The sequence below is a fragment of the Poecilia reticulata genome, chromosome 11 (assembly GCF_904066995.2).
Source record: "Poecilia reticulata chromosome 11, P_reticulata-male-v2, whole genome shotgun sequence".
NCBI classification, from domain to species: domain Eukaryota; kingdom Metazoa; phylum Chordata; class Actinopteri; order Cyprinodontiformes; family Poeciliidae; genus Poecilia; species Poecilia reticulata.
In genome coordinates, this window is record NC_088840.1 from 29496093 (window position 1) to 29518320 (window position 22228).

The 22228-nt window shown below is 49.3% G+C and overlaps 2 protein-coding genes across 3 annotated transcripts; one reads left to right on the forward strand and one right to left on the reverse strand.

Moving 5' to 3' along the window:
• Positions 1-1809: 1809 nt before the first annotated feature.
• Positions 1810-12312, reverse strand: eif3eb (eukaryotic translation initiation factor 3, subunit E, b). 2 transcript variants are annotated; one of them, XM_081612203.1, is made up of 13 exons: positions 12180-12312; positions 10707-10824; positions 9752-9869; positions 9627-9669; positions 7666-7770; positions 7468-7593; positions 7236-7360; positions 6166-6292; positions 5978-6079; positions 5173-5282; positions 4638-4740; positions 4152-4286; positions 1810-1992 (listed from the first exon to the last, which is right to left on the reverse strand). In XM_081612203.1, exons 1-13 carry the CDS (start codon positions 12267-12269, stop codon positions 1954-1956), a joined length of 1341 nt encoding a protein of 446 aa, XP_081468329.1. In that variant the 5' UTR covers positions 12270-12312; the 3' UTR covers positions 1810-1953. The 2 variants fall into 2 exon arrangements, with proteins under 2 accessions (XP_081468329.1, XP_081468330.1); XM_081612204.1 differs by lacking the exons at positions 4638-4740; positions 5173-5282.
• trhrb (thyrotropin-releasing hormone receptor b) lies at positions 11889-18221 on the forward strand. Its single transcript, XM_008402428.3, has 3 exons — positions 11889-12058; positions 12790-15031; positions 16709-18221. Exons 2-3 carry the CDS (start codon positions 14243-14245, stop codon positions 17174-17176), a joined length of 1257 nt encoding a protein of 418 aa, XP_008400650.2. The 5' UTR covers positions 11889-12058; positions 12790-14242; the 3' UTR covers positions 17177-18221.
• The last annotated feature ends 4007 nt before the right edge of the window (positions 18222-22228 follow it).

Consider the following 22228-nt stretch of genomic DNA (forward strand, 5'->3'; position numbering starts at 1 on the left):
GTAGCAGCTGTTTGTTCTCTATGTGAACGTCTTTCTGTCTGTAAAATGTTTAATATGTTAAACAGCCTCACGATTCAGGACCGCAGACTCTGCAGGATCCGGATCCTGCAGGTGGATCCGGATCCTGCAGGTGGATCCGGATCTTCCAGGTGGATCCGGATCCTCCAGGTGGATCCGGATCCTCCAGGTGGATCCGGATCCTGCAGGTGGATCCGGATCCTGCAGGTGGATCCGGATCCTCCAGGTGGATCCGGATCCTGCAGGTGGATCCGGATCCTGAACGTTCATGTCGGCCAGCCGTTCTGCCTCGGAGGTTCACTTTGGGGCCAACAAATGTCCGAACCAAACCTGACAGATGTCCCCGCCGTGGGACCGACTGGGGCATAAACTGACCTCTACACAGTTTTAGAGCATCTTCAATAATAAACAGTTTTAATATTAAATGTTTTCTTCAATAGTCATGTGACCTGTGGACTCAAAACCAGTATGAAATGGTTCTACTGGGAGGGATCAGGCCACCCATTCTACACATCTTTGCATTTTAAAGTAATTTAAATTTGCATATAAAAATGATTGGTGTTTAATAGCCTACATGTCATGTGACCCACTGATGAGGAATAAAAAGTGGCTCATTTATCCAGTCAGCCTCCGTCCACCTGCAGGGCAGAAAGACTCACCTGGTGTAAATTACATCTTAATCTACTGGAGTTTAGAGAATTTAACCAGAGAGTCATGAATGTGTGAACCGATTGCAGCTTCCTGGTTACCGATATTTAAAAAGCCTGAGCTGCTGGTTTTGGCTGAAATGTTGCTAAATGCAGCAGAAGGTCACTGAGTTCAGACCTGGTGGGTCAGTCAGTCTGACCTCTGACCCGTTCAGACCTGGTGGGTCAGTCAGTCTGACCTCTGACTGCAGAGCAGAAGGACAGAGGCTGATGCTGAAACCTTTGCTGATGAGATCAGCTCCATCAGCCGATCACGATCCCCCAAAATGAAGGAAATCGGCTCCCAGAAATCCACTGGTGGAGAAATCAGTTGGCCGATAAATGTGTCCTATTCCATACATTAATACATAAATATGTTATAAACATGTTTATAATGTAAACAGCAGAGATGCAGCAGGTGTGAGAATCTGATGAGGGACGGCTGGATGCAGACGGAGCCTCCATGGGGCCCCATCGAGGCTCTAGGGCCCCATGGAGGCTCAGGGCCCCATGGAGGCTGGGGCTCCATGGAGGCTCTAGGGCCCCATGGAGGCTGGGGCTCCATGGAGGCTCTAGGGCCCCATGGAGGCTCAGGGCCCCATGGAGGCTCAGGGCCCCATGGAGGCTCAGGGCCCCATGGAGGCTCAGGGCCCCATGGAGGCTCCGGGCCCCATGGAGGCTCAGGGCTCCATGGAGGCTCCGGGCCCCATGGAGGCTCAGGGCTCCATGGAGGCTCCGGGCCCCATGGAGGCTCAAGGCCCCATGGAGGCTTAGGGCCCCATGGAGGCTCAAGGCCCCATGTAGGCTCAGGGTCCCATGGGGGCTCAGGGCCCCATGGAGACTCAGGGCCCCATGGAGGCTCCGGGCCCCATGGAGGCTTGGGCCGGCGCTGCTCATCAGAACTCAACCCCATACCAGAACTGCCAGCCGGTCCGGCAGAACCAGAACCTTCACCTAAACTGTAGTCTGACCCAGCAGCTAGCTAAATGTTTAGCTTGAAGCTAAATAGGTTCTCTGGTGAAACCAGAGCCGCTCCAGAACCAGAACCGGGCCGCGCGCCACCGCTGCCATCTGGTGGCCAAATGAAGGAGCTGCAGATCCAGAGGAACATTTAACATTTAATGCATAATAATCCATAAAAACTGAATAAATTAGAGACAAAACACAAAAACCCAGCTGCTGGTTAAACTGGTCATGATCAGCAGATGTTACTGAAGCCGTTTGGATCTTCATGAAGGCCGGGTCCGGCTCAGTAGAACCCAGAGTCCTGGGCAGCCCAGTTAGGAGTCTGGAGGGAGGAAGAAACAGAGGATGATGAGAAAACAAAGAAAACCCAAATAACCGAAGATTCCCGGTCAGAACCACAGAACAGCCCACTCAGTGTAAACCACGCCCACTTACAGCTAAGCCCCGCCCATCCAGGAAGCAGGAAAACACTAGTGGACACGCTATTGGCTGGTGTATTTTAAACCAGCCAGTCCAGGAGCTCTGTTTATTTTCCTTGATGCTGATTGGCCGAATCTCCAGCAGGAGAATCCTGTTAGCTTCTGCTAATACGGAGATTATTGATGCATATTCAGGAATATTCAGCGTTTCTGGTCAGGTTGCTGGTTTTTCCCTGGAATCGACTGAGTGAATAATATGCAGTGGCGGAGCCAGAGGGGGGGCCGGGGGGGCCAGTGCCCCCCCTGTCATCTGATTGGCCCCCCAGATGATTGACATGTAACAGCACCAGGTTATTCCTGCACATTATTTGGAATCATTCTAAGTCAACCTAATATCTAAAGAAGAAAAACAATAATAAATATATGAAAAGAAAATGTATAAAACTTTATATAAGTCCATGTGACATAAATAAATAGATTTTTATCAGGCGTGATACCAGCCTCCTTTATACTCATAACAACAAGCTGATATTCTTCTCCTGGGTGTTTCAGTTGTGCTGCGTTGTGGTGCAACTCAAAGGCTAAAGCACTTCATACCTGGTGGTGATGGTAAAACACCAATAAGTTATTTATTGATTCTCCGCAAAAAAGAGAAAAAAACGAAGAGGGCCGACAATGTTCTAGTTTGGATCAGAGGGTTGGAGGTTTTTATTGTCCGTCAAAGAAAAAATCATTTTATTTCCAATTTGTAGTCATCAAACGAAACATTTATTATTTCTCTGCTAGAACGTTTTTGAAATCAGGTAACATTTCAGGAAATGACGTGATTAGAAGACGACAGAACTCTGATCGGTTCCTGATCCCGCATCACTTCCTCCAGAAGCGGATCAGCTGCTGGACGCTCCAAAGCCTCTGGTCCGTTAAAGCGTCCAGATCAGAGATGATTCTCTGACAGATATTGTTCTTAGTCTGATTAATAATGATCAATAATGATTAATAATGATTAATAATGAGCTCCACGATGTTCTCTGTGCGTAAAGTTAAACTGTCTGAGCACCAAGTGGTCAGCTGATCACAGTCTGGACAGAAACCAGTGAACTGCTCTCTGTTCTCATCAAGACGAGGTGAGGAGGGAATCTGACATATTAACTCAGTTTCTACTGGTTTGGTTTTTAAACACCATTAACTCAGCAGTGTAACTATATATTGTATATTTGGCGTTTGTCATCTCATGTGTGATTAACTGGAGCATTTATTGCTCTGCGCTGGTTTCTAACGGATCTGCACTTTAATTTCTTTCCTCTCTCAACAATCAGCTGTTATTCCTCTACATAAACTACAATAATAAGTAGATAACATTCTCTTTAGGTTTTCTCTGTGTGCTGCAAACTCATTAAATATAAACTCATTAGAACCCTGAACCACCATCAGGCAAACAGTTCTGGTTTGACCCGAAATATTGTTACCTGTCAAATGACCTGTCCAACCAGAGCTTCCTAACCAAGGTGTCCATAACTCTTCAACACGCTGTCAGCTCCCGGTCAGAAAGACGCATTTAGTTCAGTGTCCATGAGATGATATTCAGAAAGGATCTTTAATTTGATTGATTTTAGTTTCCTCTGTGATGAACTCTTGGCGTAAAGTCTATCATGTCTCCATGTGGCCAGTCAAAGGTGTTAATTATAACATGTCAAATGACAGAGGGGCTTAAAAACTAACCAAATATTCAGTTTGGTTATTTTTTTAAATAACCAAACTGAATATTTGGTTAGTTTGGTTAGTTTATATATATATATATATATATATATATATAGATGTGCACACACACATTTTAAATTTTGCCCCCCCAGACGTAGTCCTGGCCCCCCCTTGGCCCCCCCAACTTTAAAAGTCTAGCTCCGCCACTGATAATATGAACGTCTAATAAATGCCAAACAAACAGATGGAGGGTTTTCTGTGTAAATATGTAAATGTCCTGCAGGTGGCGCTCCGTCTGCCCCGATCAGAGCCTGAAGGTTTGTTGCAGATCGGCGTGGAGCCGGTCGGCACGGCGGTGGCTCACCTCGTTCCTGGTGCTGTGGGCCGCCCTCTTCTCCATGTTCATGGCCAGCATCTGGCTGCGGAACGACAGGCTCTTGGTTTTCTCAATCACCTGCTGGTACGGCGACACGGCGTTGTTTCCCATGACGACGTGGCCCTGGAACAGAGCCGGTACCATCAGAACCACGAGCCGGTACCATCAGAACCACGGCCCGGACACAGAGCCGGTACCATCAGAACCAGAGCCGGTACCATCAGAACCAGAGCCGGTACCATCAGAACCCCCGGCCCGGAACCAGAGCCGGTACCATCAGAACCCCCGGCCCGGAACCAGAGACGGTACCATCAGAACCAGAGCCGGTACCATCAGAACCAGAGCCGGTACCATCAGAACCACGGCCCGGAACCAGAGGACGGTCCGGAACCAGAGGACGGTTCTGTCCAGTCTGGTTCCGGTCCGGAACCAGAGGACGGTTCTGCCTGGCCCGGTCGGGTCGGGGAGCCTCACCAGCTTGGAGTCGATCTTGGCGTCCAGCCTGGCGTTCCGGATCAGGTTGACGATCCAACGTTCCGCTTCTTCAGGAGACATGTTGAGTTTATCAGCCAGCATGCTGAGGAAGAGGAGGAGGACGATGAAGAACCAGAACCAGCTGGACCGACTGCATCTGGTCCCACCGGTCCACTTACTGGACCAGAACCAGGTCTGGACCAGAACCAGAACCAGGTCTGGACCAGAACCAGGTCTGGACCAGAACCAGAACCAGGTCTGGACCAGAACCAGGTCTGGACCAGAACCAGAACCAGGTCTGGACCAGAACCAGGTCTGGACCAGAACCAGGTCTGGACCAGAACCAGGTCTGGACCAGAACCAGACATGGACCAGAACCAGATCTGGACCTGTGTGGTTCTGCTCCATCAGTCGCCTGGTTGGTTCAGGTTAACAGGATTTCTGCAGCAGCGCCCCCTGCTGGTGGCTCCACACCATCGGAGCAACACGTTGACCCGGTACTGACCGGGCCCGGCGGGTCCGATTGGTTCCGTACCTGATGCTGATGCACTGATGGATGCGACAGAACGTCTCAAAGATGAAGAGCCGCGCGTTCTCGATGAAATCCTCCAGGCAAGCAACCAGGAAGAAATCGTTGACCAGAACCTGGAAGATACCGGCGGGTCCGATCGGATCAATCAGACCGATCAGATCGATCAGACCGATCAGATCGATCAGACCGATCAGACCGATCAGACCGATCAGATCAATCTGATCGGTCAGATTAACAGCAAATGGCTTCAAAACAACAATAAACTCGATTCATGATCCAGTGAAACTTTTCGGCTTTAATCGTTTCCAACCGAAATTCCTGAATATAATCTGATAGATTATTGATTAATTGATGAAATATCTGAGCTCAGTTTTCTCTGCCCTCCAGCAGGAAGCAGTTCTGAATCTTCTCAGATTACTCAGGTTAGTGACAGGATGACCAGCAGGAGGCGCCAAACTCGTTCTCCAACATGCTGCCCCCTTCAGGCGGAGGAGGCATCATGCTGCGGGACCAGAGCTAACCAGAGTTAGCATTAAGCGTGTTTTCATCGCAGCAGCATCGATCCTTCAGGATGTTAACGACTCGTCTCTCTGCTCCCTCCCAGTCGCCTGCTGACCTGTGAACGGGAGGAAGAGCGCCCAAATAAGGGCGTGCAGCGCTCTGCTGCAGCATCGTCTTTATAAAGCCTTAAGCAGCCACAGCTGGAGCAAAGTGCTGAGCATCTGAGATAAGAAAGAATCAAAATAAAGTCACAAACCGACACAGAGGAGGCTGAACGCCAGGCGGCCATCTTTAAAAACACACTCACCGACTCACACTCCCTCAGCTTCCTCTGAGCGCTGTCGAAGTCAAAGTTCACATAGAGACACTCCACGAACTCTGTGATTGGGTCCTTGTACGTGTACGACTCCTGGACCAGAGAGGAAACCAGTTAACCCAGTACCTGGCGGCCCACCTCTCAGAATAAACCAGTTCACCCAGTAACCGGAGGCCTACCTGCTGGATGACCTTCACCAGGTCCTTCAGAACCTGCCGGCGCTTTCGCACGTCCTTGTTGGTGATGACGGCGGTGGTGAGGTAGCGCAGCATATGAGGACACATGGTCTGGATGGCGTTCAGGTACCTGGAACAGAGAGACAGTCAGCTGCTGCTCCCCTCCCGGCCTGCGGGGGCGCTGTGACTCAGAGACAGTCAGCTGCTGCTCCCCTCCCGGCCTGCGGGGGCGCTGTGACTCAGAGACAGTCAGCTGTTGCTCCCCTCCCGGCCTGCGGGGGCGCTGTGACTCAGAGACAGTCAGCTGCTGCTCCCCTCCCGGCCTGCGGGGGCGCTGTGACTCAGAGACAGTCAGCTGCTGCTCCCCTCCCGGCCTGCGGGGGCGCTGTGACTCAGAGACAGTCAGCTGCTGCTCCCCTCCCGGCCTGCGGGGGCGCTGTGACTCAGAGACAGTCAGCTGCTGCTCCCCTCCCGGCCTGCGGGGGCGCTGTGACTCAGAGACAGTCAGCTGCTGCTCCCCTCCCGGCCTGCGGGGGCGCTGTGACTCAGAGACAGTCAGCTGCTGCTCCCCTCCCGGCCTGCGGGGGCGCTGTGACTCAGAGACAGCTGCTGTTCCCCTCCCGGCCTGCGGGGGCGCTGTGACTCAGAGACAGTCAGCTGCTGCTCCCCTCCCGGCCTGCGGGGGCGCTGTGACTCAGAGACAGTCAGCTGCTGCTCCCCTCCCGGCCTGCGGGGGCGCTGTGACTCAGAGACAGTGAGCTGCTGCTCCCATCCCGGCCTGCGGGGGCGCTGTGACTCAGAGACAGTGAGCTGCTGCTCCCCTCCCGGACTGCGGGGGCGCTGTGACTCAGAGACAGTAGCTGCTGCCCCCTCCCGGCGCTGCGGGGGCGCTGTGACTCAGAGACGTCAGCTGCTGCTCCCTCCGCCTGCGGGGGCGCTGTGACTCAGAGACAGTAAGCTGCTGCTCCCTCCGGCTCGCTGTGACTCAGAGACATCAGCTCTGCTCCCTCCGGCCTGCGGGGCGCTGTGAGAGACTCAGCTGCTGTTCCCCTGCTCGGGGCGCTGTGACTCACTGTGGCTGGTAGAGGAAGAGGTCGATGATGTTGTCGCGGCCTTTGGGGTGGTTGAAGAAGACAAACAGAGACCAGTGGATGAGCCAGGTCCTCTGCTGGAGCGACTGCAGCGGGGAACTCACCGACTGGAGGACAAACAGGAAGTCAGAGAAACACTTCCTGTGTCCGCAGTGCTCTAGAATCCGACAGCAACCGAACGTTTCTCTGCTCCGTGTGAACTGTTTATTCTCACGTTGTTGTCGACGGTCTCCCGGAGCCGGGTCAGGTCCTCCATGGCCGCCTCCCAGTTCTGCATCAGGATCTCGGAGGCCAGTTTCCCCCACAGCGAGCTCAGGGCGTTCCGGTCTGTGGATGGAACCTGCAACCGGCAGGAAGAGCCGTCAGGACCGGGCCGGACCCAAACGGGTCTGTGGCTGTGTGGGGTTCTCACCAGGACCCGGAAGAAGTAGAGGTATTCTGCAGCGCCTGAGTAGTTCCCGCACTCGTACTGGAACTTGGCGTACCTGTAGAGCGTGTCCAGGTATTCCTGACGGAACTGGGAGCAGAAACAAAATGAGTCGATAAAACCCTGAAGCAACATGGACACAGGATACAGCAGCACATTAGCATCCCTCAAAGATAAGAGCACAAACATTAGCATGCTAACCCGTCAGGTCACATGGTTTTCAGATTTTCCTCAAATTTCAAAATGACGGCCATTTTTCCAGGTGGCCCCCGTTTACTTGTTCCCCATTTTCGTCCATCCAATTTGTGCCACATTGGATGGTTTCCGCTTTGGTCATCCTCTTCATACATGTAGCGATAGCAGTGTTGTAGCACTAGGTCTTGGTCTCGGTCATTGAGGACTAGGATTTTATTTCAAGACCACAACTGTAAAAATATTAAATTGTCAGCATATTGTCCAGTTTATTTAACGTCTTTGTTTTCACTGGATGTAAAACATACCGATTAAACTCCAAGCAATAAAGCGACTTACTGATGACGTGTTTGTTTCCGCCGCCCCCCTCTAACTCGCTCTGAGACATGGCAGTTTGTCTCGGAGCGGGAAAAGACATCCGTCTAATCGTCGGTAATAAAGTTTCCTACGTAAATCATAGGAAATCATGACGACATTGAATTAAGCGGCGCTTCGCTTTCAGACGGTGAGACTACGTCCAACTTTTGTTGTCACTCAGAGAAAGTTGCGCTCTGTGAGGTGATGCTAGCTAAGCTAGCTGTACACGGACATGTTGCGTTTGCGATGATAAATGCCGCCACTTCCTGCGCTTGTTGTTGACAGACGTGCTGCACATGTGCGACGATGCTGTGACAAAGTCTGTAATATGTGATGTGACTCACGAACGATCCGATTCTTCTGAACGGATCTTCACTGTAAACGACATGACTGGAGTCTCACTGAGAGCCGTTCTTTGTTGTAATGCTCTGGTTCACTGCAGTAGCTATTATTATTCTATTTTATTAAATATATATATTTATTTAATCATCGAATAAATAAATCCAAGAACGTAAGATCACACAGAGCGCATGGCTCTGATTCTTTTCGCCACCTGGTTTCATGCAGGAGGAGACGGTGACAGCAGTCAGGGTCTACCCTCTGAATAACGGTTTCTGACAGGGGCCCTATGAGCAACCACCCAGGGCGTTATCTTGTTAGGGGCGACATGAGACCTCTGCAGATTGTGACACAGAGATGATAATTATAAATTATAATTTATTCCAACTCTAAGCATTTAATATCTAGGTGTTTTGATGGGAATGTGGATCTTTCAGCTGCTCAGATTGATCATATTTCATATTTTATTGCGTCACGTAGCGCAGGGCGCCGGCATCAGAGTGATAATATGTAGCAGAATCAGAAACTGAGGACTTTGCTGTTGGCGAGTCTCACACCAATCATCAACAGGAAGGAGATGAAGATGACAGTCATGTTAATGGTTAGCATTAGCTTCCGCTAATATTTTTATGAGTTTAACGGTTTAGCTTTAGCTTCTTCTACTTTTTCTTTTTACATGTTCAGCCCATGGGAACATCTGTACACACTTTTAGGTTCCTGTCTCAAAATGTGAAGGATTTTTCTGAAATACTCAATCATCTGGTGCAGCAAAGAGAATCCATCTTTCTGGCAGCAGCTAATGATTAGAGGACGTTGACCGTCCAGAACCTCCTGTGGTTGGGGGGCTCTGAGCGGCCAGCGGCGTCCAGGCGATGTGTGATGTTTCAGGAAGAAGGCCCGACTCCATGACTGTTGCTGGGAACAGGTTAGCTGCAGGGAGCTGAGAGGGACTGCAGAGCATCACAGGGAGATCCTGGATGATTACGGCCACAGAGGCAGCTGGTTGCCATGGCAACATGAGCACACGCGCGCTGCGAGGCGACTGAATAAAATCTTACGTTGTGTTTTTCTGACAGGTAGTCGAACAGCATCCTGCCATCCCTGAGGAGCAGACAGAAGACAAGAGGGTCAGCAGGTTCTGCTTCCCATCATGCAGCTGGGCGGGGGGCGGGGCCTGGCCGACCTGGTGGACTGCATCTGCCGGGTCGTCTCCGGGTCCTCAAACATCTTGACGATGGGCTCGGTCTCCGACTGCAGCTGCTTGAGCTGGGCCACCACGTTGCTCCTCTTCTCCCTCAGCGCTGCAGGACAGACAAGCAGCAGAGCGTCTGGCGGCCATCTTGATTAGCTAACATGTTTCACAGTTTCTACCTATGAGGGTTTTTAGTCCCAGTCAACTCCCTCACTGAAATAAAAAGAAGTTTTTGAAAAAGTTTTTCTTCAGAAAACAAATTGTTTAAACTCGAATCAGATTTGGTATAAAACAATGTGAGATATTATCTTTAACCTGATTTTCTCCGTCCTTTTTCATATCACATTCATCTGACTATTTATTTATTTGTGTAGGTTTTCCCACTCTGGCCCTCCGTACACCTCTGGGCTGCATCGTGAGGATTCTGAAGATCTGCTTTTGACCCTAAACTTGCTGTCAAACTCTTTAGTTTTTTGTCAAATCAGGATCCTGAAGGCTCTTAAAGGGCCGGTTGTCCCAGAACGTCCTGATAAAACCCATTCAGAAACTTAGATGGATTCGGCCCACGGGCCTCAAGTTTGACACATGTGCCACAGGGGGTCCCAACCCCTACTTTGGGAACCCCTGGGCTCAAAGCCAAGGATTAATAATCTGAGTGTTTATGATCAGACATCTGGCCTGAAGCGTCATAAACCATCCTCAGCTTTTATTTTGAAATCCGTCCTCCCAGCTGCTTTGGGAAAACAAACTCAGACCAAAACTCTTCTGGATCTGTCAGACTTTTAAATGGCTCCGCAGGGAGCCGGAGTGCTGAGTGTCCAACCTGCTGATAATATTTCTTCCTTGAATCAATCCCAGTTTTTCTGATGCATTTAACAATGAAGTGCTAATTAAACGTGTCTCAGTCCTAATCCGGGTGGATCCTGATCCCAGATCAGCTGCTTACAGTGAGGGATCTCCTTGTCTGGGTACAGGTTCTTGTAGACGTCCATGGCGAAGTCCACCATGTTGGTGTCGCTCAGCAGGTCCAGCTTCCCCTGCAGCAGCTCCTTCTCATTGTAGATCTGAAAACACATTTATTTACCAGCGCAGACATTAGAAATGCTTCCTAAACCAATAAACTCTGGGATGAAACTAAACTACTATTTAAAAACAGCTTAGAGTTATTTTTATCTTGATTTTAACAAATGGAGGCTGAACTTTGTTTTAATAACGTGAAACATCAGCAGAACTTCTAACAACAAAGTGAAATTAATCCGTTTTTACGTTTATTGGCATTGAAAAATGACAGCTTGTAATTTATTATTTACTGTTAGGAAATTAGTTGTAATTTTGAAGAACCACTATAATAATAATAATAATAATAATAATAATAATAAAACACAGTGGGATGTTATTTGTGGAAAACGATGTAAAAATAAAAGTACACAGTTTGCAGCCTGATGACAACAAAAATAGCTCAATATAAAATAATATAAAATAGCTTCATATATTGACATTTACTTTATTTGGAAAAACAAAAACATTTTGTGCTTTTTATCCATTTTTATCCGTTTTGTCCCTATTCTCAAGAATCACTGAACTAATAAAGTGAAAGAATTGTCCTTAAAATTATTCACATAATTTACCCATCCAAAATATTTCTACCACGTTTTAACGATGATAATATAGATATTATCAGATTCTATCTGATCATATAGTATCAGATAGTATATTATATTATCAGTATCCAGAAGATGTTTTGGTTTTTGTCCTTTTTCTGTTCAACTTTGGAAAAGTATTTTCACTTTGATTTGTACTGAACCATACTTCTCCCTTTGTCTTCAACATGTATTGTTTGTTACCCGATAACAAAAAACATTTTTATATAATTAATCTTTTATTCTTAGCCAAACGGCACGTTCATAAATGAAAACCACCTTTTTCCATGTTAATAAATGAGGTCAAACAATGAGAACTACTGAAAACCACCAATACCAAAGCTATTAAAACATGCTCTGTGACGTGTTTATGAGATGTTATGGTAAAATATTGTCTCCATGTTTTAACCCTGGCGGACACAATGTATGCTGACCTGTATCTCAATAAAGATCTATTCAAAATACATAAATGAAGAGATGAATAACTGGAGGATAATCAGGATCATTCAACGAATAACGTTCAGAAATCAGCCGATTTCAAACATCCCGTCATTCTCGGTTGAACCCGCATTACGTCACAGATTAAAGCTACTAATAAGCGTCATAAACTACATCCTGACGCATTTTCCTCTTATTTTTCAGCTGAACACTAACTCAGGTAAACGCAGCCTGTTAGCTCCGCGGCTAATGCTAGCAGCTAGCCTTTAGCCCACCTAGCATGACTGAGCTAAACCTGCTAGCATCCGCCATTAGCTTCCCACATGAATAAACGGCTTCACCTCCTTCACGGACAGGAACTCCAGCAGAGGGAAAACCAGGTGTCGGTCCAGAAAATGAGCTATTTTAGTCGTTAGGTCGTATTCCGCCATCTTTACCGGCTTTTACTGACAGACGGAACACAGTCACGTGACAGACATACGTTGTTTTTATTTATTTATTTACAATATTTAGTTCTGATTCTTTTCATTGCTGTAAAAATCGACCCTTTAATCCAGTATGAGATGAAATACGTTGTACTTTAAAACCATCGCTGCCCTTTAATCTGCATTAATTAATGTTGATGAGGAAAATGGGGGAGATTCAGTGTGAACCAAATAATTATGATTTAGCTTTAAAATGAGTTTCAACATTTATATTTAAAATGTTAGAAATGTTTCTGGTTGTGTCTGGTATCGACCAGCTTCGTCCTCTAGGTGGCGGTATAAGTTTTTATGATTCTTTATGCAACCTGCGGGTTTATCAAGGTTACAGTTTATTTCATTTTAGGAACAATCAGCAGGAAAACACGGATCAGGAAGATGAAGATGGTGATGATGATGATGATGATGATGATGATGATGATGATGATGATTAATCAAAAGCAGTTCATTCATCTCTCTGCAGTAGCAGTGATGGTGCTCATGTAACGCCCCGCCCCCACCTGTTGCCAGAGACTCGTGTTGGCAGAACCGGTGTTCTGAACTCGGCCCGGTTCCTGCAGAATCTTCTGCACAGTTGGTGAGGAGGAGAGTTTCCCGCCTCCGCAGCTCGGTGGGGAGGAAGAGGAGCGATGAAGGCCGGTTCTTCTCAGCTCTTTATTCTGGATAATAATCCGTTAAATGCGTCGCCTGGGAAACCAGCCTGAACTTTGACCTTCACAGCACAGCAGGTTGATCCACCATGATGAAGATGAGGATGATGAGGGAGAGCAGAAACTGTAATTAGTAAAAACATATCGTCTGATTCCAGGTTCGGTTCTCTGATAAAGAAATATGGAGATAAATTGGTTCCAGTATTATTGCCACCAAAGAACCTGCTTAAAAAAGCTTTTCAAAAAATGAATCTTTGAAAAACTCCAATACATTTTGAGTGAAATGAATGTTATCGGGCTGCACAGTGGTGCAGTGGGTAGAGCTGCTGCCTTGCAGCAAGAAGGTTCTGGGTTCGATTCCCGGTCTTTCTGCATGGAGTCTCCATGTTCTCCCTGCATGGTGGGTTTTCTCCTGGTACTCCGGTTTCCTCCCACAGTCCAGAAACATGACTGTCAGATTAACTGGTCTGTCTAAATTCTCCCTGTGTGTGTGTGTGTGTGTGTGTGTGTGTGTTGCCCTGCACCTGTCCAGGTGACCTGTCTCTCACCCAGAACGTCAGCTGGAGAGGCACCAGCTCCTCCTGACCCGCTGAGGGTCCAGGTGTTATAAAATGGATGTTTGCATCAGTTTAACTTAAACGCCACCTGATCAGATGTTATTGATCAGCTTGGACACAAAGATACGAAGTGGGTTTTTTCTGATCGTTTATTCGCCTCACTGATCTATGGAACACCGTAAAGATTCAACATTTATTTTACCTTCTGATAAACTCGACATCATTTAGAGAAAATAAACCATAAATTTAACAGACTTTATTTATGCTGCACCTTTTACACGTCAGAGAACAAAATATGAGTCTAAACTCAGAGAGGAAGTGAATCTCCTGCTGCTTTTTAACAGAAACATTTGATCCCAGAGAGCAGAGCTGACCTTCAGTCTGGTCACTTCTCATATTCAGACCCGGATGGATCAAAGTCAATCATTTTCATTCTCCAGTAAAAGTAAAGAAGCTGCTGCTGCTGCTTCTCCTGTTTGCCTCTGATGAGGCGGACTGAGTGGCAGCCGCCCCGCTGCAGGCAGTGAAGGGTTAATCCAAGCTCTGCGTAGGAGAGCGCGTGCCAAACGGAACAAAACCCAAAGCGCCATCTGTCCCACACACACTTGGTTCTGGCGCCGCGCTTTACGCACAGAAGCGCCGCACCGGCTGCGGGAAGCAGCTCCACTCAGATTGGATCAGGTTCGGTGGTCCCGCTGCTGGCGCGTCAGGAAGGATGGAGAACTCCTCCTCGTCCCCTCGGGACCTGGACCAGAACCAGAACCGGACCTGGACGGACCACAGCGTCCAGTACAAGGTTGTGAGCAGCCTGCTGCTGCTCCTCATCTGCGCGCTGGGCATCGTGGGGAACGTGATGGTGATCCTGGTGGTGCTCATCACCCGGCACATGCGCACTCCGACCAACTGCTACCTGGTCAGCCTGGCGGTGGCCGACCTGATGGTCCTGACGGCCGCCGGGCTGCCCGCCATCCCGGACAGCCTGTTCGCCTCCTGGGTGTTCGGCCGCTGCGGCTGCCTGCTCATCACCTACCTGCAGTACCTGGGCATCAACGCGTCCTCGGGCTCCATCACCGCCTTCACCATCGAGCGCTACATCGCGATCTGCCACCCGATCAAGGCCCAGTTCCTGTGCACGCTGTCCCGGGCCAAGAAGATCATCCTGCTGGTCTGGGTCTGCACCTCCATCTACTGCGTCATGTGGTTCTACCTGTCCGACATCGAGCTGCAGGTGTTCGCCAACGTCACCGTGGTCACGTGCGGCTACAGGGTCCCCCGGAAGTTCTACCTGCCCATTTACTTCTTCGACTTCAGCGTCTTCTTCGTGCTGCCGCTGCTGCTGTCCGCGGTTCTGTACGGCCTGATCGCCAGGATCCTGTTCCTCAACCCGCTGCCCTCTGACCCCAAAGGCCGGGAGAAGCGCGCGGCGGCCTCCGCCAGCAACAACCAGCGCAGCAGCTGCAAGAACGCGCGACACTCCAGCTCCACCGCGACGTCGCGCAGACAGGTGAGCGACGCACAAAATCCCTCAGATCTTTGGGTTCATATAAAAATGTCCAAAAGAGTCTGAAACAGAAATGTGAAATTCATCTGTCTAAATTCATCCTCTGCTTTTTGTACATTTTCTAAGGGCAGGAAGTGACATCATTCCTGTCAGCTGAACCCGGAAGTTTAACATTCACTCTTAAAGTTCAGCTGATTTTTGTTTCACTGATTAAATGTTACGTTTAAAAACAGAATGAAAAGCATCACCAGTAACGACTCCAGCTGATCCCAGTTCAGAAACTCAGACCTTCTGCCTGAGGTCTGCACTTTGACTAGGCCATGGCAGCACTTTGATTCTTTTCTTTTTCAGCCATTCTGCTGCAGATTAGCTTCTGAGTTTGGGATTATAATCCTGCTGATGACCCAGTTTGAACTCGGCCTCAGCTGAAGGACAGATGGACTGAAGGCTCTGGTCCCCAGAGAAGGTTTGGGTCCAATCAGCTGCTGGGGACCAATCAGCTGCTGGGGTCCAATCAGCTGCTGGGGACCAACCAGCTGCTGGGGACCAACCAGCTGCTTGGGACCAATCAGCTGCTGGGGACCAATCAGCTGCTGGGGTCCAATCAGCTGCTGGGGACCAATCAGCTGCTGGGGTCCAATCAGCTGCTGGGGACCAACCAGCTGCTGGGAACCAATCAGCTGCTGGGGTCCAATCAGCTGCTGGGGACCAATCAGCTGCTGGGGACCAATCAGCTGCTGGGGTCCAATCAGCGGCTGGGGACCAACCAGCTGCTGGGGACCAACCAGCTGCTTGGGACCAATCAGCTGCTGGGGACCAATCAGCTGCTGGGGTCCAATCAGCTGCTGGGGACCAACCAGCTGCTGGGGTCCAACCAGCTGCTGGGGACCAACCAGCTGCTTGGGACCAATCAGCTGCTGGGGACCAATCAGCTGCTGGGGACCAATCAGCTGCTGGGGTCCAATCAGCTGCTCTGTTTGCTTCACATGAACTGAAACTGCATCAGGGTGCCGAGAACCAAACTGCAGTTATGAAGGACTGAAAGAGGCGGGACTCTGGACAGACGAGCCCAAAGTGGAGACAATGGACCAAGATGGACAGAACCAAATAATTCCTAAAACTTTAAAGATGCAGCAGAATCAGAAAGAGGATTTTCTATTAGCGAGTGTCGGACTGTCGCCACCTGAAGGACAGGATGATGACAGGCATCTCAATGGTTCCTCTAATAGTTTATATGTTTAACAGGTTAGCATTAGCTTAGCTTAGCTAATGAACGTTGTGGTTAGCCATGGTTAACAACTTCTGTTGATTTCAGTGCCAACATATGTTCTCCGTCACGACTATCCCGCCATTTTGAAAACGTGACGTCGACCAGTAAAATGAAACACAAGATTCAAACAAATATAATTTCTATGGTTCAAAATATGTCGACTATGATTTAACACCAATTCATCTGCTGATTTTAGAGCAATAAAAATCGTGCAGCCATCTTGAAAAACAAAAAATGATCAGTGAATATGACTTCTATATGTTATTATGTCTGATTTGACACAAAAATATTAATATGTGATAAATATTGGCACATTAATGCCAAACAACATTTTCCTTCATAATCATCTTGATGTCGTCCATTTAGAATTGTCACTGGTCAGCGTTATTTTAAACCTGTGTCCTCTGCAGGTGACCAAGATGCTGGCGGTGGTGGTGATCCTGTTCGCCGTGCTCTGGATGCCATACCGCACCCTGGTGGTGGTCAACTCCTTCCTGGACCAGCCCTACCTGGACAACTGGTTCCTCCTTTTCTGCAAGGTCTGCATCTACCTGAACAGCGCCATCAACCCGGTCATCTACAACGCCATGTCTCAGAAGTTTCGCGCCGCTTTCCGTAAGATCTGCCGCTGCGGGGCGAAGGGCTCAGACAAACCGGCGGCGTGCAGCGTGGCGCTCACCTACAGTGCCGTCAAGGACACTTCGCTGGTGGAAAGCACAGATCACTTCGCCACCGAGCTGGAGGAGCTGACGGTCACCGACGAGCTGCTGGCCGACCAGAAGGTCACGTTCTCCGAGTCGTGTGGCTGTGCAAAGGTGAACTTCGGTCATGACTGGTTGGAGGCCAGCGAGGCGACTGGCGAGTCTCCCGAGGACTAAAGACCTCCAAAGTGTTGCCTAATGGACTCCCTTAAGTGGGAATATTGTTTCCTGAGTGCCTGCTGACCTTTTTAAAGCCAGGCTGCTGCAGGTAGAGATGTAAACACAGATCACAGCCAGTGGAGCGCAATGAGAGGCTCTGAGGCTCAAAGCCAAACATGCTGTTAGCCGAGAGTGATGGCAGACGTCGTAAAGCCACAAACACCCCGACAGATAAGAGCCGCCATTACGCAGCTGTTATCATCATATCTGAGTCCGGCCCACGCAAGGTGTTTGAGTCAACATGGCCAGACTGGGAGTAAAAACACCTTCCCCACTGCAAATATGCCCAGCTCTCACATTTATGATCTCTGCAGCTGAGACAGCAGCAAGTCACGCTCACGCCTTCACATGGCATCCCATAAAAACAAGGATCAGCAAGGTGACAACTTCGTTTTCACCGGCAGGCTGCAGGAAAGCAGCGGCACCACGGCTTGAGCCACGCCGCGGCCCAACAGGAACCAAAGCCCACGAAGGGCAGAACCATTCAGAGGAGCCAGACATCCAGCAGCTGGGGGTCCAAAGGAACCCCCTCCGATCCATCTTGACCCAACAGGAACCATCTCTGACCCAACAGGAACCATCTCTGACCCAACAGGAACCATCTCTGACCCAACAGGAACCATCTCTGACCCAACAGGAACCATCTCTGACCCAACAGGAACCATCTCTGACCCAACAGGAACCATCTCTGACCCAACAGGAACCAACTCTGACCCAACAGGAACCAACTCTGACCCAACAGGAACCAACTCTGACCCAACAGGAACCATCTCTGACCCAACAGGAACCATCTCTGACCCAACAGGAACCAACTCTGACCCAACAGGAACCATCTCTGACCCAACAGGAACCATCTCTGACCCAACAGGAACCATCTCTGACCCAACAGGAACCAACTCTGACCCAACAGGAACCATCTCTGACCCAACAGGAACCATCTCTGACCCAACAGGAACCATCTCTGACCCAACAGGAACCATCTCTGACCCAACAGGAACCAACTCTGACCAACAGAACCATCTCTGACCCAACAGGAACCATCTCTGACCCAACAGGAACCATCTCTGACCCTACAGGAACCATCTCTGACCCAACAGGAACCATCTCTGACCCAACAGGAACCATCTCTGACCCTACAGGAACCAACTCTGACCCAACAGGAACCATCTCTGACCCAACAGGAACCATCTCTGACCCAACAGGAACCATCTCTGACCCAACAGGAACCATCTCTGACCCAACAGGAACCAACTCTGACCCAACAGGAACCAACTCTGACCCAACAGGAACCATCTCTGACCCAACAGGAACCAACTCTGACCCAACAGGAACCATCTCTGACCCAACAGGAACCAACTCTGACCCAACAGGAACCATCTCTGACCCAACAGGAACCATCTCTGACCCAACAGGAACCATCTCTGACCCAACAGGAACCATCTCTGACCCAACAGGAACCATCTCTGACCCAACAGGAACCAACTCTGACCCAACAGGAACCAACTCTGACCCAACAGGAACCATCTCTGACCCAACAGGAACCATCTCTGACCCAACAGGAACCATCTCTGACCCAACAGGAACCATCTCTGACCCAACAGGAACCATCTCTGACCCAACAGGAACCATCTCTGACCCAACAGGAACCAACTCTGACCCAACAGGAACCAACTCTGGCCCAACAGGAACCATCTCTGACCCAACAGGAACCATCTCTGACCCAACAGGAACCATCTCTGACCCAACAGGAACCAACTCTGACCCAACAGGAACCAACTCTGGCCCAACAGGAACCAACTCTGACCCAACAGGAACCATCTCTGACCCAACAGGAACCATCTCTGACCCAACAGGAACCATCTCTGACCCAACAGGAACCAACTCTGACCCAACAGGAACCAACTCTGACCCAACAGGAACCATCTCTGACCCAACAGGAACCATCTCTGACCCAACAGGAACCATCTCTGACCCAACAGGAACCAACTCTGACCCAACAGGAACCAACTCTGACCCAACAGGAACCAACTCTGACCCAACAGGAACCATCTCTGACCCAACAGGAACCATCTCTGACCCAACAGGAACCATCTCTGACCCTACAGGAACCATCTCTGACCCTACAGGAACCATCTCTGACCCAACAGGAACCATGTCTGACCCAACAGGAACCATCTCTGGGCTCCAGGGACTTCATCAGGAGATGTAGTTCTCCACGTTCTGGATGGGTTTTCTGGTCGGTCGCTGCAGGGGCGGAACCAGCTGGTGTTTCCCAAGCTACCAGTGTTTAAGTATTTACTGCCATTATTGTAATTATTTGTATTTCTGACGCTGCTTTTCATCATCATTATGATCATAGACTTAGAAACGTTGCTTTGTGTCTTGATTTAGTAAAGTTCTGCTTTTCTTCCCACATTGTAATGATGGATTGGACCTGAAGTATTTTGTACATTTCATCTTCATACTTGAAATAAAGCTTTTGAACGCAGATTTATTGTTTCTCTTATGAAGCTTCTTCCTTCATCTTCATTTTTATTTCTGTTCCCTGAAATCTCCAGTTTGGAGAAACGACAGGAAGCCGGATTATTCCCGACTTCCTTCCCAGATTTTAATCCAGTCTCAGCCTGGCTCAGATCCAGGGGACGTCAGAATAAACCAGTAACACGTCCAGTTCAGGCTGCAAGACACAGAACCAAAAGGTCCAGTTCAGGCTGCAAGACACAGAACCAAAAGGTCCAGTTCAGGCTGCAAGACACAGAACCAAAAGGTCCAGTTCAGCTCCAGCAATTAAATGAAAAATAAGTCCTATTTCAAATCAGCTACCTAGCTGGCAACCACGTTAACCAGCGAGTTAGCCAGCTAACTAACTAGTAGAGCAACAAGGCAACTTTCTGAATTTCACATTTTGGTCCAAATGGGGATTTTATTTATGTTTCCAGATATTTGGCCAACAAAAACACCCAACAAGCCGAATAACCAAACACTCTACAGGACAGAGGCTCGGAAAGTTCTGGATCTTCAGGCAGGCCGAGAACAAGAACAGGAAGAGTTTCTACTTGTGCCTTTCAAAATAAAGCTCCTATCTGAGGCCGACCCATTCTCCTCCAGAGTCAGAAATCTGCCGGAACCAGAACTTCTAGAAGTATCCACCTCTCTTCACAAGAAATAACCGGTTCTGCCCAGAATCTGGGTCCAAATGACCAGCTGCTGAATAAACCGGACTTTATTCTGAAAGGTTCTGAGGGTTTTTCTTGTTTGAGTTCCGTTTCTGTTTCTTCCTTGGCGATATTAGTTATGTTTCTTGTTTTTAGATATTTTTCAGTTTATCATGTTTTATTAGCCCGAGTCTATTTCCGGTTCCGCTCTCCTGTCGCTGTCTGACCCCAGCCTGGATCCACCTGCTGCCCTCACGTCACCAGCCCAGGTGATTTTACACCTGCCGTATTTAAGCTCCTCTGTCTCAGTCACATCTCGCTTCCTGTCTCCACTTTAGTTTTATTTTTGCATTTTTCTTGTTTCCTGGATTTTGAAACTTTGTCATTTTTCTTCATTAAGTTTCCAAACGCAGCAGCCGCAGCAGCGTCTCTGTCAGCAAAGATCCGACTCACCGAGACCCGGATGTTTGGGTCAGGTTTGTTCTGGTGGATGAAACCATGAAAATATGGAACCATGAAAATATGGAACCATGAAACGGTTCTGACAGGTTCTGCTCTGGATGGAGGAGCAGAGATGAGGAACTTTCCGGCTCGGCTCCAACATGGCCGCGTTCTGGTTTTGGTCCACCGGGTCGGACCTGGTTCTGTTCACCTGGTTCTGTTCCACCGGGTCGGACCTGGTTCTGTTCACCTGGTTCTGTTCCACCGGGTCGGACCTGGTTCTGTTCACCTGGTTCTGGTCCACCGGGTCGGACCTGGTTCTGTTCCACCGGGTCGGACCTGGTTCTGGTCCACCGGGTCGGACCTGGTTCTGGTCCACCGGGTCGGACCTGGTTCTGGTCCACCGGGTCGGACCTGGTTCTGTTCCACCGGGTCGGACCTGGTTCTGTTCCACCGGGTCGGACCTGGTTCTGGTCCACCGGGTCGGACCTGGTTCTGGTCCACCGGGTCGGACCTGGTTCTGTTCACCTGGTTCTGGTCCACCGGGTCGGACCTGGTTCTGTTCACCTGGTTCTGTTCCACCGGGTCGGACCTGGTTCTGGTCCACCGGGTCGGACCTGGTTCTGGTCCACCGGGTCGGACCTGGTTCTGTTCACCTGGTTCTGGTCCACCGGGTCGGACCTGGTTCTGTTCACCTGGTTCTGGTCCACCGGGTCGGACCCATTGGGTAACAAAGCGGAGCGGCGCAGTAATTACAGCGCTGCTGCGGTACGGTGGCCCGGCAGGTCCAGTAATTATCCCTCATGGAGGAGAAAGTAAAAAGTTTAAAGGCCGCAAAATGCCGGGCAGAAAAGGAGGCCGTCGCCATGGCAACCAGCACGTGACGTCATGGCTATGTTCTGTCAGGACCGATTCCTGAAGCGGTGACGATTTTAGCCGATTCTTTAAACTGAACGATTCAAACACGGAACTGGTTTCACTGCAGGGAATCTGACCAGAGAGGAGAGACCGATTATTGATCAGGACCCGGTTATTGATCAGGACCCGGTTATTGATCAGGACCCGGTTATTGATCAGGAATCAGTTATTGATCAGGACCCGGTTATTGATCAGGAATCAGTTATTGATCAGGAATCAGTTATTGATCAGGACCCGGTTACTGATCAGGACCCGGTTATTGATCAGGAATCAGTTATTGATCAGGACCCGGTTATTGATCAGGAATCAGTTATTGATCAGGAATCGGTAAAAAATATTTTTATTTAAAATACATTTAAAAGAAAAACAGATTGTTCAGAAACGTATCAGCTGCCAGTCAGCGCAATGCGTTTCTGATTAGGGGCAACAGGGGCGACTGCCCAGGGCGGCAGCTTGTGTGTGTGGGGGGGGGGGCACTTCATGCTGCGACAAATCT